This window comes from Culex quinquefasciatus, chromosome 2 (assembly GCF_015732765.1).
Source record: "Culex quinquefasciatus strain JHB chromosome 2, VPISU_Cqui_1.0_pri_paternal, whole genome shotgun sequence".
Classification (NCBI taxonomy): domain Eukaryota; kingdom Metazoa; phylum Arthropoda; class Insecta; order Diptera; family Culicidae; genus Culex; species Culex quinquefasciatus.
Window position 1 is genome coordinate 21,619,752 of NC_051862.1, and position 17,617 is coordinate 21,637,368.

General features: G+C 34.4%; 1 protein-coding gene across 1 annotated transcript in view; it reads left to right on the top strand.

Annotated features, from left to right (window-relative positions):
• LOC6045880 (MAP kinase-activated protein kinase 2) overlaps window positions 1–14,014 on the top strand; it is a 40,866-nt gene extending 26,852 nt beyond the window's left edge. Inside the window, exons 5-8 of the mRNA XM_038253419.1 lie at window positions 3,809–4,091; window positions 4,156–4,366; window positions 4,437–4,565; window positions 12,088–14,014. Of these exons, the coding sequence (XP_038109347.1) occupies window positions 3,809–4,091; window positions 4,156–4,366; window positions 4,437–4,565; window positions 12,088–12,177 (713 nt within the window). The 3' untranslated portion in view covers window positions 12,178–14,014. The remainder of the gene's footprint in view (window positions 1–3,808; window positions 4,092–4,155; window positions 4,367–4,436; window positions 4,566–12,087) is intronic.
• The last annotated feature ends 3,603 nt before the right edge of the window (window positions 14,015–17,617 follow it).

Genomic DNA, 17,617 nt, shown 5'->3' on the forward strand with positions numbered 1-17,617 from the left:
TTGAATGAGAGGAAGGCACCAACCACCTAAGGGTGGATTAAGTAACGTTTTTCATTTGGATTTAATTTTATTTTAAGATTTCGTGTTTTTCCAACTTTGCAGGGTTATTTTTTAGAGTGTAACAATGTACTACAAAGGTGTAGAGTAGATAATTACAAACATTTTGATATATAAATATAAGGGGTTTGCTAGTAATCATCACTAGTAACTGCGATTTTACGAAAAAAAAGTTTTGAAAAATTTACTTTTTGCGTTTCTCTTTGTTTCGTCGTCCGTGTCTGTCGCGGGTGACCATGAATGGCTATGATCAACGACGACCAACTTTTAAAATTATTAGAAAAAATACTAAAAAAAATGTTGAAGATGTTTAGGGAAAAAGTTGGAAATATTTTAAAATAAAACGGTCTAAATATGTTAAACTAAATGTATCGGAAATATCATCAAAATATATACCTTAATAACAATAATATTAAGTTTGAAACTGCTTCAAAAAATCTTTAAAATGTTTCAAAATAAGTTGGTGTAAATATGTTGATGTTGAACAATTAATTTCGGAAATATATTTAAAAAAAATCAATTGCAAGGCTGTATCTCAGTTTTTAGTTCCGTTCCTCAAAGTAAAAAAAAAACAAAATTGCAATTTTGAAATTTAAGTATCCTTGATGTACGCATAAAACATTAGCAAAATAAATAGTTTTTGGTAAAATATTCATTTTATTATGCCTTTTTCCAAATTTAAAAATTTAGAAAAATAATTTGCTTCAAAAAATTTTTTATTACATGATAACAGGCAAATACTTGTAAACTGTATTGAAAATGTTTTACACATTTTTAAATGTTTGGGCTTTTAATATAAAGTAACAAAAATATTGAAAAAGTCTGTTAAATGTGAGCAATTCTCTACGAAATCGGTCTTTTTTCTTTAATTTTTGTATTTTTTAATCCGGCTGAAACTTTTTTGGTGCCTTCGGTATGCCCAAAGAAGCCATTTTGCATCATTAGTTTGTCCATATAATTTTCCATACAAATTTGGCAGCTGTCCATACAAAAATGATATGTGAAAATTCAAAAATCTGTATCTTTTGGAGGAATTTTTTGATCGATTTGGTGTCTTTGGAAAAGTTGTAGGTATGGATATGGACTACACTGAAAAAAATGATACACGGTAATAAAAAAAATTGGTGAGTTTTAATTTAACTTTTTGTCACTAAAACTTGATTTGCAAAAAAACACTATTTTTATTTTTTTTATTTTTTGATATGTTTTAGAGGACATCAAATGCCAACTTTTCAGAAATTTCCAGAATGGGCAAAAAATCTTTGACCAAGTTATGATTTTTTGAATCAATACTGATTTTTTCAAAAAATCGAAATATTGGTCGCAAAAAATTTTCAACTTCATTTTCGATGTAAAATCGAATTTGCAATCAAAAGTACTTCAGTAAATTTTGATAAAGTGCACCGTTTCAAGTTATAACCATTTTTAGGTAACTTTTTGAAAATAGTCGCAGTTTTCATTTTTAAAAATAGTGCACATGTTTGCCCACTATTGAAAAAAATATTTTTGAAAAGCTGAGAAAATTCTCTATATTTTGCTTTTTCGGACTTTGTTGATACGACCCTTAGTTGCAGAGATATTGCCATGCAAAGGTTAAAAAACAGGAAAATTGATGTTTTCTAAGTCTCTCCCAAACAACCCATAATTTTCTAATGTCGATATCTCAGCAACTAATGGTCCGATTTACAATGTTAAAATATGAAACATTCGTGAAATTTTCCGATCTTTTCGAAAAAAAATATTTTCAAAAATTTAAAATCAAGACTAACATTTCAAACGGGCCAAACATTCAATATTACGCCCATTTAAAATGTTAGTCTTGATTTTAAATTTCTGAAAATATTGTTTTCGAAAAGATCGGAAAATTTCACGAATGTTTCATATTTTAACATTGTATATCGGACCTATAGTTGCTGAGATATCGACATTAGAAAATGGTGGGTTGTTTGGGAGAGACTTAGAAAACATCAATTTTCCTGTTTTTTAACCTTTGCATGGCTATATCTCAGCAACTAAGGGTCGTATCAACAAAGTCCGAAAAAGCAAAATATAGAGAATTTTCTCAGCTTTTCAAAAATATTTTTTTCAATAGTGGGCAAACATGGGCACAATTTTTGAAAAATGAAAAACTGCGACTATTTTCAAAAAAGTTACCTAAAAATGGTTATAACTTGGAAACGGTGCACTTCATCAAAAATTTACTGAAGTACTCTTTGATTGCAAATTCGATTTTACATCGAAAAATACAGTTGAAAAATTTTTGCGACCAATATTTAAATTTTTTGAAAAAATCTGTATTGACTCAAAAAATCATAACTAGGTCAAAGATTTTTTGCCCATTCTGGAAATTTCTGAAAAGTTGGCATTTTATGTCCTCTAAAACATATCAAAAAATAAAAAAAAATAAAAATAGTGTTTTTTTGCAAATCAAGTTTTAGTGACAAAAAGTTAAATTAAAAATCACCAAAAAAATTTTACCGTGTATCATTTTTTTCAGTGTAGTCCGTATCCATACTTACAACTTTGCCGAAGACACCAAATCGACAAGGTTGAAAAAAAATCACTTCGAGCGAATAACGAATTTTGATGTATCATTTTTGTATGGACAGCTGCCATATTTGTATGGAAAATTATATGGACAAACATGCAAAATGGCTTCTTTGGGCATACCGAAGGCGCCAAAAAAGTTTCAGCCGGATTAAAAAATACAAAAAAAAATCGAATGACCGAAATCCTAGAGAACTGCTCAGCTACAGACGGCTAAACATTTATATTTTGGCCTTTTCAAAATTTAATGCCTGTCTTTGAAGTTTTGAAAGTATTTTTATAAGATAGATTAAAATATTTCATAGACATTTTTTTTTATTATCATTGAAAATCGAACCAATAGTTGCCTACCGTCAGTTGGAACTAGTTTGTGTTCTCACCATACCCTTACATTTTTAAAGCCGACTCGGTCAAAACCAGTACCGAAAAGTACCTAATAAAAATAATTTTATTGAAAAAAAATACCCTGCAACTTTGTTGAAGAAACCAAATAGATCAGAAATTTTTTTCCCGAGGTAGAGATTTGTTTAAATATGTACAGATAAATTGTGCCAAAATTGTATGAATACAAACTTGTATGGACAAATCAATGTTGCAAAATGCCTATTTTGGTCATTGGGAAACTCCCACCAATTTTTAGCCGGAAAAATAAAATTCAGTTTGATGTTCAATATTATTTTTATACGGTTGACCCTTTCCCTGAACTCTCTCTCACACAATTGAACAATGATTCTTCCGAATGGAATTTTTCCTCGGTTGTTTCCAATTCCGGTGGGAGAGCAGTTTCATTTCCCCGTTTGTTTCCATCAACGCGCCGGGGTTTGCAGCGCAACCCACAACATGACTGTTTATTTGTGTTTATCTCACCACTTTAACTAACCTTCTCCGCACCGCTCCCTTGGTGTTGTTGTGCAACACCTGCTAATTTATGTAGTTTTAGACATTCCGATGCAAACGCGGTGTGTGCGAATGTGTGTGGCTGTGTGTTTGATACAATCTTTACTCCTCTTTCTTGATTCTCCCTTCTCTGAGTGATTTCTTCCTACACGGAAATGATTGTATTTTATTATTGTTCTCTTTCACTTTATCTCTCTCTCTCTTATTGATGTATTTTCTTTCTTTCTTTTTTTTGTTCTCTCTTCTCCTGCTTTGTCCCCATTCTACCCATTCATCCTCAATGTGACCCGCACCCCCCCACCTCCAGAGGCCGCCCAAATCATGCATGAGATCTGTGTCGCTGTGAAATACCTGCACGATTCCAACATTGCACATCGGGACCTCAAGCCGGAGAATCTGCTGTACACGTCGCCCCACCCGAACGCCATCCTCAAACTGACCGATTTTGGCTTCTCGAAGGAAACGTTCGTCAAGGACACGCTGCAGACGCCCTGCTACACGCCGTACTACGTCGCGCCGGAGGTCCTCGGGCCGGAAAAGTACGACAAGAGCTGTGATATCTGGTCGCTCGGCGTCATCATGTACATACTGTAAGATTTTAATTTTTATTTGTTTTACTAAATAAATTTAACTAAACACCATTTCTTCCCACAGACTGTGCGGCTTCCCGCCGTTCTACTCCAACCACGGGCTGGCCATCTCCCCGGGAATGAAGACCCGCATCCGGACCGGCCAGTACGACTTCCCGAACCCCGAGTGGCAGAACGTGAGCCAGGCCGCGAAGGATCTCATCAAGGGCATGCTCAGCGTCGAGCCCGAGAAGCGGCTGACCATCGATCAGGTCATGAAGAATCCGTGGGTTCGGGTCAGTAATCACACTTGAAGCAATCCATCTTTGGGTGAAAATCATTTAAATTCTGTTTTTTAAATTGTAGTTGTACATGGAAGTGCCCCAGACGCCACTGCACACCGAGCGAGTGCTGAAGGAGGGTGAAGAGACCTGGCCGGAGGTGCAGGAAGAGATGACCCGATCGCTCGCCAACATGCGAGTGGATTACGATCAGGTAAGACTTAATTTAATTTGACATTTAACAAAATTTATAAATCATTAACCTAGAAAAAAAAAACAGGCATGACATTTGAGAAAAAGCTGTTAAATCAGTTGAACCTGAATTGTGGTAATTTCATACCCAGTAACTAGAATTTTTGCCCGATAACATAGGCGCAAGAAACGCGGGGTTGTTACGGACGGCGCGGGTGGCCATCCTGATAATTGAGAGAAATAGAATTACTTTCAGGTTAATAAGAGAAATATTATCAGCAATTAGTGTGATTATTGGGACATGTTCCGGTGAGCGTACTGTGCATTTTTTTTTTTTTTTTTTGTTGAGCCTTGATACCACTGCGACCAATTAGAGGAATATTGTGGTGTGACCCTTTTTTTTATAGCAAATCAGGTTAACCCAACATCATGGAACGATGAGAGGCAGCTCCTGTTTACTGCGTGTTGTCCCAGTTAGGTACGACTTGTTTTATAAAGTCTATCACCCTACTAGGACGGAATATATTGATATTGGAGGGCTGTAAGACCCTTTTCCGAAAAATGAAATTCTACTTTGGGTCAGGGCACCGCAATTGCAAAGCAGGTGCTCTGATGTTTCATTTTCAATATTACAAAATCTACAAATTGCGTTTGGGATTTTCCTCATATTGAATAAGTGATATTTACATGGACAGTGACCAGTTAATAAACCAGCGATCACCCTTAAATTCTTTTGTCTAGTTTTAGTAGTTCTCGAGAAAGTTTCTCTTTGGAAAGATAAATCTTTTGCCTGTCTAGAAGAATCGGTAGAATTCCAAATAGATTGTATTGTTGATATTTCCCACCGTTTGAGCTCCATTTTTAGAGAACAGTCTGGAACACCAAAGAAAGGTTCTGGGCCAATGAAGTCGGCATCAGATCCTTTCCTTGCCAGGCTGTCCGCTATTTCGTTTCCTAGAATTCCACAATGCCCAGGAACCCAGTAAAGATTAACCGCGTTATTTTGGGATAATTGCCTTAGTAAATAGATTCCTTCCCATACTAGTCTTGACTGGCAGGTATACCCTTTCAGAGCATTCAGTGCTGCCAAGCTGTCAGAAAAGATACAAATATTAGCAAATCTATAATTCCTTTTAAAGCAAATGTGCAAACATTCAATTATTGCATAAACTTCGGCTTGGAAAACTGTTGGATATTGTCCCATTGAAACAAATGTTTCAATTCCTGGGCCAAAAACTCCTGCTCCCGTCTTGTTGTTCATTTTGGAACCGTCCGTGTAGAACACAACAGAGCCAGGACGAAGATTAGGCCCACCATTATCCCACTCGTAGCGACTTTTAGCGTCCACTGTGAATGGAATGTCATAGTTTGCCTTGGTCGGCATCCAGTCTACTATTGAGTTTAACGCCGGATTCAGAGTAAAGTTTTTAAGGACCTCTAAGTGCCCAGTCAATTCTTTATCCTGAATTCTTGTGGATCGATTCATTAATAAAGCACTTTTAAATGCTTCTAATTCTACAAATTTGTGAAGAGGAAGTAAATTTAACAAGGAATTTAATGCGGCAGATGAAGTGCTTTGCATAGCTCCTGTTATTGAAATGGTGGCTAATCTTTGCAGTTTAGCTAGTTTATCTTGTGATTTTTTTTCCTTAACTTTTGGCCACCAGACAAGTGAGGCGTACGTAATTCTTGGTCTTACTATACATGTATATATCCAATATATCATTTTAGGGCGAAGGCCCCATTTTTTCCCAAAAGTTTTTTTACACACCCATAGAGCATTAATTCCTTTGTTTAATACATTATTCAAATGAGTATTCCAGTTAAGTTTCCTATCCAAAGTAATACCAAGATATTTCACTTCAGTAGAAAACTCAATGGTTACTCCACGAATAAAAAGATCAGGTAATACTAATATTCTTCGTCTAGTGAACGGTATAATGACTGTTTTGGAGGGATTAATTCCAAGACCCTCGTTTTTGCACCATTTCGAAATAAAATTCAATGCCGATTGCATTCGATTGCAAAGATCACTTTCTATTTTTCCACGCACTATAATGCAGATATCATCTGCATAGCCAATCAATTCAAATCCGAGACTCGCCAACTTTTTCAAGAGGTCGTCGACTACTAATGACCAGAGCAAAGGTGATAGAACTCCACCTTGTGGACATCCTCCGTGGTCTGATTACTAGTCGATCTCCTCCAAGGTCAGCAGAAATCTCCCTTTCAATAAGCATTGCTTCAATCCATTTGATAATACATGATCCAAAGCCCCTCGCTTCCATTGCAGAGCACATAGAGCTGTGAGATGCATTATCAAAAGCTCCCTCAATGTCTAGAAAAGCAGCCAGAGCTACTTCCTTAGCTTTAAGGGACTTCTCAATTTTAGAAACTAAGCAATTCAAAGCAGTTATGGTTGATTTACCACTTTGGTATGCAAATTGAGCTTTATTAAGAGGAAATTTTGTCAAAAACGTCCTTTTTACAAAGTCATCAAGTATTTTTTCCATTGTTTTCAATAAAATTGAAGAAAGACTAATCGGACGAAAGGATTTGGGACTTGTTTTGTCCTTTTTCCCCGCCTTTGGGATAAATATGACCCGTACCTCTCTCCAAGCTTTTGGGATATAGCTAAGAGCGATACTGGCTCGAAATATGTTGGTTAATTTAGTATTGATAATATCTTTACCCTGCTGGAGAAGAGCAGGAAAAATTCCATCTGTCCCGGCAGACTTGAATGGTTTGAAAGAGCTCACCGCCCAGTCAACCTTGGAACGAGTAAATATTTCACAGGCTTTATTATGGGCGAGTACAGACCAATCTTTTGCCAGTCTTTCGCCCTCGGCTTGATTCATACCACTTGTTACCTTAGTTGAACCGGGAAAGTGAGATTTCATCATTAAGTCCAGTGTTTCAGAAGAATTTTTAGTAAAACTGCCGTCCGTCTTTTTAAGATTTCCTAGACCATTTGAATGATCTTTGGAAAGAGCTTTTTGTAACCTAGCGACTATTGGAGTTTCCTCGATTTTTTCACAAGAACGTCTCCAGTCACTGCGTTTTGATCGTTTTATTTCTTTATTATATTTAGTCAGGGCACTTTTATATGAGACCCAGTCTCCAGTTTTTTTTGCTCTGTTGAACAATCTTCTAGAACCTTTCCGTAGCACAGCTAGTTTCTCATTCCACCACGATACCTCACGACTAGAGGACCTTTGTTGGACTGGGCAACTAGCCCTGTAAGAATCGGTTATAGCCAGAATTAGTTCAGACGAGGCTTTTTCTAACTGTGTAACAGTACGGATTTCATCCTCAGAATTAAAGTCGTAGTCATTTAATTGAATTTTATATGCATCCCAATTGGTTTTCTTTGGATTCCTGTATTTTTCAACTATCATTTCTCCAGCGTTGTATTCGAACTCAATTTGTTTGTGATCTGAGAGAGATATTTCATCGGATACTTGCCAATTTATAACCCTTTCAGAAATAACATCACTGCAAAACGTGAGGTCCAGGACTTCTTGTCTTGTCGTTGTAACAAACGTGGGACAATTGCCGTTGTTACAAATATCAATATTATTAGTTGTTATGAAGTTAAGCAAGTTTTCGCCTCTACTGTTAATGTCAGTGCTACCCCATACTGTGTGATGAGCATTGGCGTCGCACCCAACAATAAATTGTTTATTCATTTTTTTACAGTAAGAAATAAACATTGTTACGTCAGCTGGAGGAGCTTCATCGGTATCACCGGGAAAGTACGCAGAAGCTATACACACCCAGGTATTACCTCTGACCGTAGGGACCTCCATCTGAATCGCAACAATATCTCTGGAAATAAATTCGCGTACTGTGCATAAATCCCAAATAGGGGCTTGTGACTAAACAGAAGCTGGCCTCCGCCTTTGAATTTTAGATGGGATTTAACCCGTAGAATTTTGTTTTTCTTAATTTTAACATTCTTGAGGAAAAAAGAGAACGATCAAAACATTCAAAAATTAGAGCAATTAAAAATTCAAATTTTCTGAAATTCAAAGATTCCAAAATTTAATTGATCCGGAATTTCTGAATTCAAAATTTATAAAATCAAAAGTTCTAAACTAAAAAAAAAAAAATAAATTCAACATTTAAAAAATTTCAAAATTCAAGAAATTAGAAATTTAAAAGGTTAAAACGAAAAAAAACAATAAAGAGAACAATAATTTTATTTTTCAAAATCAAATTATTTGCTCTACAGCACTGCCTTGGCGTTCTCGATTGCGAGATTCATACTCGAAACTAGGTGTTCGAAGGCTTGATTGTTGAGGCGATTGCAAACCTCTTTTTACACCTTAGCTTCCATCCATCACGGGATTCGAACTGACGACCTTTGGATTGTGAGTCCAACTGCCTACCAGCGACTCCACCGAGACAGGACCCAGGGAGACGACTCATACACCCGGACTGAGCTAACGACCTAACCTTTTTAGGTTAGTCCGGGGCCAATATTTACTTCCCGTCCGACGGAAGGCGTGATCAGACAAATCTCGTCTCAAAATTAGCCACCGGGACCTACTGGGATCGAACCCAGGCCGACTGGGTGAGAGGCAACCACGCTTACTCCTACACCACGGTCCCGATTTTCAAAATCCTCTATTCTTAAGTTCTAAAATTCTAATATTTTGGACCTTAAAAAAAGAACTACAGAATTCTTCAATTTTGGGTGAAATGAAAAACTGCAGAATTCTTAAATGCTACCATTTTTGTCACCATCTAGGATTACAAAAAATCTGATAACTTTAGAACATTTTGGACTCATTTTTTAGGTTTGAGAAGAAAATAATATATTAATGCTATGATTTTTCTAAGTGACAATTTGATGTGGATCATCTAATCTAATCTAATCTAATCGAACACAAGCGCAGCAAGTCCGAAGAAAGCATCCTGGAAGAACTTGCGGTTAGATTACGTCCCAAGTACTTTCTTGTCAGTATTAATAATAGGGACGTGGCGTTACATCGTGCTGCCATCTGGTTATTTTAAGTGCAAGAGTGTAAAAGTGCTGAGTCATCGTCTAATAATAGACGGCGTCCTATCTCGACCAGCAAAATGAAGTCGATAAAGTAGTCGGTTTCGATGAGAAAAAGTGGAAAACGTGGTCTAAAAATAGCGACGCCATCCCCCTATAGCAGTACATCCGAGTTACCCCGAAAATGTATAGCAAAAATTAAAGCGGCCAGGCCTACTGCGTTGCATTAACCGCAGAGACAGATTCTGTGAATGGATCACATTTCACAGAATCAATCATCAGGGGAGGAAGGATGCGTGGACATACCGTACCAAACGCTCCGAATCAGTTAGGCGTGGTGTGTTAGTGTAAATTGGCAAATTATTTTATTTTTAGGGGGAAGTGGGAATCGGAAAATTGGGGTTGGGGAAATCGGGATTGGGGAATGGAAAAGTGGGAAAGAGGTAGGAGGGTTAATTAATTTATAATGTTATAATTTAGGACAATATAATCAAATATCAAATAATTATGGAAAGCTCTCACCAAGAAACAGTGAATCTTCAAAAATACAGCCAGGTGGTGGTAGTGTCCCGATAGTCTGACCCCAGGATCTTGACAGGACACAAGCCGGTCGGATGAAGTGGAAGTGTTCCTTTAGCACCGAATATCTTCACTCCCAACAAATGTTTCCGGATTCGCTGGTACAAATTGCAGATCCAGGATAATTTAATCGATTCTACCACAGCCTCTTGAAACGCTCAGGTAACGGCCTCCTCCAGCTTGGTTGAGCCCTTCCACTTACTTTTCGTGGTCCTGATCTTTGGCAGTTCCGAACGATTTATTCTATTTTTATTGAAAGGGAAAAAATAAAATTTGTCAAAAATGACGCGGAGCGAAAAAGTTTTCCAACCGTCAGCACCGGTTGCTACGATCGATCCTGACAATTTGATGTGGATCATCGAGTACGAACTGTATTTTAATTTTCAAATCTCAATTTTGGGGGATTTTAATTTTTTTAAATGTTTTTTTTTTATTTATTTTTTTATTTAAATTTGATTCAGTTTTTTGTCTTAATTTATAAATGTTGAAATTTCTATTTTTTTATTTCACTGTTGCCAATATTTTTGTTTTGCCTTTTCCCTCTGGTATACTTAATCCTAGCAAAAATAAATTTGACCGGCGTTTCAAGATTCTGCGTTCTGAATATTTTCAACTGTTATGAAACTCTTTTGTATGTTCTTAAAAAAATTAGTAAGAAAGGCAAAAGATAAAACTTGAAATAACAAGCTATAGTATCAACACTTGAATAAAAATAAAAGTGATTTAAAATGCATTTTTCACTAGTTCAGTTGTTCTGCAATCATTAGTTTTCAAAAAATGTAATATCTGATAAAAAAAAATTGCGAAAAAAAAACTTTTTGCTTCCCGTACATCGAAAATTTTCAAAAATCAAAATATTGTTGAATCAACCAAAACTGATTCTGAACCCAGGGGAATGCATTTCAAATTGATTTCAGCAGGTTTCATTTAAATTTTTATTTGAAATTCAAGCGCTTTGAAAATTTTAGTTTTGCTCCCTGATTGTTCGGGCCGATTTTGAAGGGGAAGGGGGTGGAAAGGGTTGTGACAAGAACCTTTAAAAATATTTATACTAGCCTAATGTTAGGATTAAAAAAATAAAAAGCTTAAGAATTTATTGATTTAAGAATAAAATGATTTCATGATTTAAACACTTAAGAATTGAAGAATTGAAGAATTTAAAAGCATTTCAGAATTTAAGAATTTATGAATTTACGGAATTTATGCATTTACGGAATTTATGCATTTACGGAATGTATGAATTTACGGAATTTAAGAATTTAAGAATTGAAGAATTTAAGAATATATGAATTTACGGAATTTAAGAATTTAAGAATTTAAGAATTTAAGAATTTAAGAATTTAAGAATTTAAGAATTTAAGAATTTAAGAATTTAAGAATTTAAGAATTTAAGAATTTAAGAATTTAAGAATTTAAGAATTTAAGAATTTAAGAATTTAAGAATTTAAGAATTTAAGAATTTAAGAATTTAAGAATTTAAGAATTTAAGAATTTAAGAATTTAAGAATTTAAGAATTTAAGAATTTAAGAATTTAAGAATTTAAGAATTTAAGAATTTAAGAATTTAAGAATTTAAGAATTTAAGAATTTAAGGATTTAAGAATTTAAGAATTTAAGAATTTAAGAATTTTAGAATTTAAGAAATCAAGAATTCAAGAATTTTAGAATTTTAGAATTTTAGAATTTTAGAATTTTAGAATGTTAGGATTTTAGAATTTAAGAATATAAAAATTTAGGAATAATAATTTATGGATTTTGAAATTTGAGTATTTTTTTTCAATTTAGAAATTATAGAATTAAGGAATCTGAGAAAAAAAAGATTACGACTGTTGGCGGATATTTTGAGCTTTTATTTTACTTTTAATATAACAAATATTAAAAAAAATAGGTAATTTCCCGCAGAAAATGATAAAAAAACAGTATTCACATAAATTTCCAAAACTTGTTTGCCCTTTTCCAGATGCACATCAAAAACCTGGACAGCTCAAACAACGCCCTGCTGAACAAGCGAAGAAAACGGGGCGAAACGGACGCCAAGGTGAAGAACTAAGCCGGATCGGATCCGATTCTTCCGGAACACCAAGAGGTTTGTCGTACATAACCTATAAACCTGTATTTATTGACAAAAGGGCCACGGGGGGCGACGTTCCGCTCGCTCCCCGGGGGTCTCCGCTGGAAAGGTTAAGATTAGAAGATTGGAGGCGACGATGCAATTACGAGTTGGCCAAATTTCGCGCGCGTGCGAGACAGCTGAGAAATAGCTAGTGGGTAAGAGTGAGAGAGAGAGTGAGGAGAGGATTTGACAATAGCATTTTGTCGTCGTGCGCGGATAGTCGGATGTCGGAGATCATTGTATTTGTACGGTTTTTTATTTACAATTCCCGCGCCCCCTCGTTTTTAAAGACGTAACCGAAGATGTGTTTTTTTTTCGAATTAAGTTTTTTTTAACTACCAAATAAGGTAGACAGGCACTACTTTTTATCGATACGTAAGACAGTTTAAGATTTAAAGCAAGAAAAACAATTTCCAGAGCGAGTAGCGAACAACAATAGCATCACTGTAGCTGAACCTAGTGTTAGTCTTTACTTTTAGGTTTAATGAAACAATCATTTTCAACTTCCCAATCAGGTTTAACAAGAGAAATGAGGAAATTTTATTTCGCTGTTACCGACTTTTTTTGAGTAATGCTCAAACAAGTTATAGAAAACAAACAGCCAACCACAGACAAACAAGCAAAACAAACTTATACAACGATAAACACGCAAGCCACAGTTCAATTCCAGAGATGTTGAGACAAAAAAAAAGAGATAATCTTTCCTCCCTCCTCCCCCGCAAACATGTCAATCTACTACTTAGAGAAAAAAAAACAAAAAAGCTAGAACAAGCAAACAAACGGTTGTAACACTATTCTCCCCCTGTCAGTCCCACAATCACGCCACAATTTAAACTAGTAGAAGTGCAAAACAAACAAAAAATAGTCACCACATGACTTACCCTTACAGAGAGTTGTTAGATCGCAGCTTGGTTCTCTTTTAAACTCTAACGATTGGCTTTTCTCGCGCGGATCACCGGACTAGGGAAAGGTAAAACAAAATTCCATCCAGTTTTTGACACATAAACGGCGAAACACCCACAAATAAAAAAAACAGAAAATCACACATTAAGGAGCGATATATTTACAGAAGAAGAAAAAGGTTTGGCTTTTGCGCGTTGAAACTTTTGTGTTTTCGAACAAATCAAATCAATCTAGCGAAAGTAATGCAAATTAAGCAAACAAAAAAAAACAGCAAACGTAGCAACAACACAAAGTTCGTCCGGGTGAACTGAACACTCTATACATAATGATGAAAAATACTATATATTAAAGAAAGAGAAACTATGGAACTACAGAACGATTGAGGTATTTATTTCGCATTTTGTTCCCTTGCTCCTCCCCGTGTCATATACCTTAATTACAAAAAGAAAACTTGAAAAGTTTAAACAAAATACGTTTCCCCTTTACACAACTTTCCAAACCCCCTCCTCCCCAGGCGGAAGCGGAAGAAGACACTGAGATTGATTGTGCAAATGCTCGAAGTAATTAAAAGTGCGTAAAACAATTTAAAAAAACACAGAGTAACAGAGAAACAGGAATTGCATCACATACGCCCGGCCCGAGTGGTTTAAGAGAGACAAAAAAAAATGCAGACGGTGCTGCGCGTTAATATATATAATATATATACTTTAAAAAAAACTAAACGTAAAAAGATAAATCCAGAGAAGGGATTTGAGTGAGCATGATGTAAGCAAAGAGCAGGATGCCTTTTTTATTTTAATTGTTGGTTTTTTGCTCCACCCTTGAACAAAAAAAACGAGGTTGCGGAAAATATACTGTTAAAGCGATTAAAGTAAAGGTTTTAAGATGAATTTGATGACATCCCTGCTTATTGCCTTCTTTCTTTACTAAGGAAATGTTATCACAATGCTCAAAAAACAGTCTAAGTCAGGTGTCCCCAATCTCCGGCCTTCGAAGCCATATCTTACTTCAATTTTGTTTTTGAAGAAATTATATTTTAAGAAAAGAAAATTCTGGGATCTCTGAAATTATTGTTTCAAATTTAAAATAACAAAAGAAAATTAAATTTATTTTTTTTAACTTAAAGGTGACGGTAGTGTATTAAAGAATAAAAAAGCAAGGCTGCATAAAATAAATTTTAGTTCCTTTCAAGACGTACTTTTTTTTAATTTTTTAGTTTGGGAATAAAATTTAAAAAAGCCAATTCATCAGGAAAAACTCAAATTCAAACTCTTACAAATATTTTCAAACATAAAAAAATGTCTCAAAAAATTGACGGACCTGAAATATGTTTCATTCGACCAACTTCTAAATTGAATTAAAAAAACTGTGATTTCAAAACCATTGAAAATATATTTTTGCAATTCCGTTGTGAAACTACTTACATTTCCTAACAGAAAATAACAGAATCAAATAGAAGCACTTTTCAATACAAATGCTGAAAAATTCCCCCCAGGAACTTGGAAAGATTTACTTTTGTTACTTTTTTTATTTAATCGACTTAATATGTGAATATTTAACTTACAATTCCATTCAAAGGGTATTTTTCGGAATTGAAAAAAAATTGTATGAAGCTCGTGGTAAATTACGTAGGGTTTGAAGATGTAAGTAAATAAAGGCGCCTAACCATCTATAGTGTGCCTATCAACTTTCATTAAAGCAAAAACTGTTATATTTTTAGTTTGAATTCAAAAACTAATTTTTATTAACTGTGTATTGTTTTCTCCTGAAATCTCCCCTGTTGTTGAGTCGTGTTTAGGCCGATGCAAATATTTAAAAAAGTTTTTGTCCCTCGGCCCTGGCCGAGGTCAAGGGGGGGGCAAAAAAATAAAAAAAATATAAAAAATTAAATAACAAGCCATAATCTTCACATTTAAATGAAAAAAGTGTTTTAAAATGCATTTTACACTAGTTCAGTTGTTTTGCAATCATTAGTTTTCAAAAAATCTAAGATTTCATGAAAACAAAAATTGTATCGAAAAAAAAGATTTTGCATCGAAAATTTTCAAAAAATCTTGAGATTTTTTAATAATTCCAAACATGCTAAAAATTATTTTAAACGCAGGAGAATGTATTTTAATTTGATTTCAGCTGGTTGCACTTGAATTTTCATTGAAATTTTGAAGTTTATTGTAAAATAGTAGTTTATGCAACAAGTTGCAAAAAGAGGATTTTTTCAGCACGAGTCGTACATTTATCCAACGAGGTTCACCGAGTTGGATAAATACGAAGAGTGCTGAAATAATCAAGTTTTGCAACGAGTTTCATACAACATTTTTTGCAATTCCAAAAAACACACATCGAGTGAAATTTTATGTCAAATTTTCATGTATTTTGTCAATAAATCGTTTAAATCAAAAAAATGTTGAAAAGTGTTACTTTTCGAAACAAGTGCTGAAAAGTTCAACTTTTCAGCACCCATTTGAGTGCTGAAAAGTAGAACTTTTCAGCATTTATTTTGAAAAGTGTTGCTATTCGATTCTGTTATTTTTGGTACAGAAAAGTAGGCTATTTCGTCGCTCAAGAATGACAGGAAAAGTAAATAGTTTCACGACGGAATTGCAAAAATATTTTTTTGCCCCCTGATTTTTCGGGCCAATTTTGAAGGGGGGGGGGGGGGAAAACTTTTAAAAATATTTGTACCAGCCTTATCTGTTGCTATTTCTTTTGTCGCGGTGTTTTGTTACAATATTTTGGTCCTAAGCATTTTAGAAAAGTTTTTCAAAAGTACAATAGTAATATTTAGTAATTAAAAGGAACAACTCGTCTCTTTGTATTCACAGTAATATTTGTGTTAATCCTTTAATCATTCTATAAAAAAAACTCAAAACTCACTTGTTTGAAAAAAAGGGTGAAGATTGAAAACAATAGACAGTTAAATAGAATATATTTTATAAAAAATCAAGAATCAACAGTAAGAGAATGATGAGCGTATTTTAAAGAATAAAAATGAGAAGCTATTAGATATTAGAGGTAAAATTAGACAATAGTTAATAAAACGAGATAAAAAAAAACAAGCTTAGATTATACTGTTCTGATCAAGATAATTCGGATGATCTAATAGAACTACGGATGTAGTTAGTTGCGCTCCTTCCAGGATGTTCCTTACATGGACGTCAACCGAAGAGAACGCAACAAGATCAGTACCATTGCATGCTCTTAGGTATCAATCCTTGGCCTGCACAATGCTTATAATTTTAATGCAATTTTTTTAAAATTGGCAAACGTATAGTTTTTGATACTTCATTTCAACCGGAAATGGCAAAATGTTAAAGATAAATAATTTAAAATTCGAAGAATTTAGAAAAATATCTAGGAATTTGCTTTAAACAATCTTTTTACCAACTTCCCTTTTTAATATTGTAAATGTTGATATTAAATTTTTTAATTAATATTCATTTTTTTTTAATTTTTTTCAATGAGAAATTCTGTATGATAAGATTCCAGGTTTTACCCCTTAATTTATGCGAAATGTTTGAAGAGACTTTTTTTTTGTTCCAAAGCGTTTGGAACGGTATGTCCACGCATCCTTCCTCCCCTGTAGATTCTGTGGAATGTGATCCGTTCACAGAATCCTCTCACCGGTAGAAACAACGCAGTAGGGCTGGCCGCTTTAATTTTTGCATTACATTTTCGGGTGATCTCGGATGTATTGTAATTATTAATATTGATTAGATTAGATTAGAAATGTTTGAAGAGACAAATTCTTAGAACATATTTGAAATAACTTTAATCACACAATTTGCTTCGTGTTTTCAAAACGTTAGGGACCATCCATAAACCACGTGGACACTTTTTTAAAATCTCAGACCCCCCCCCCCCTCCCAGATATTTTTTTGTATGAATCGTGGACAATCGTTGCCATTCTTGTAGAAAATGCTCGCATCCACATAATCGTTGTCCGAGATCCAACGTAGCTTAAACAAATTAAAAAAGGTAAATTAGTAAAAAAACGCACCAATTTCATCAGATTTACGATAGGGCCAGGGGGGGGGGGGGGGGGGCAGAATGGCCCCCTTAAGTAAAATGAGACTATTCGAAGTCAACAAATCTTAAGAAGAGGATTGAAATCGAGATTGGCATAATTCGTCGCTAACATTTCAATAAACGCAATGTCTCACGCAAAACCTACGCATTCTGTCTTTTCAGCACTCAAATATTTAAAAAAGCTTAATTTTTTGTCATTTGAATAGCAACGATGTATTATGTTTTTCTAACAGTTTTTTGTATGCTTTCAATCAATTAAATCGATTAAAAACTAAAAAAAAAAGAAAATAATAGATAAAAATAGTGTATGCAACCTTAAATTTATTGTTTTGTTGTGGTCAAAACGAATTCAGTTCAATCGAATTTAAAATTTAACATAGTATTTCAAAATTATAAAAAATAGAAATAAATTTTCAAAAAATTTACTAGTTTCTGAACTTGATTAGCC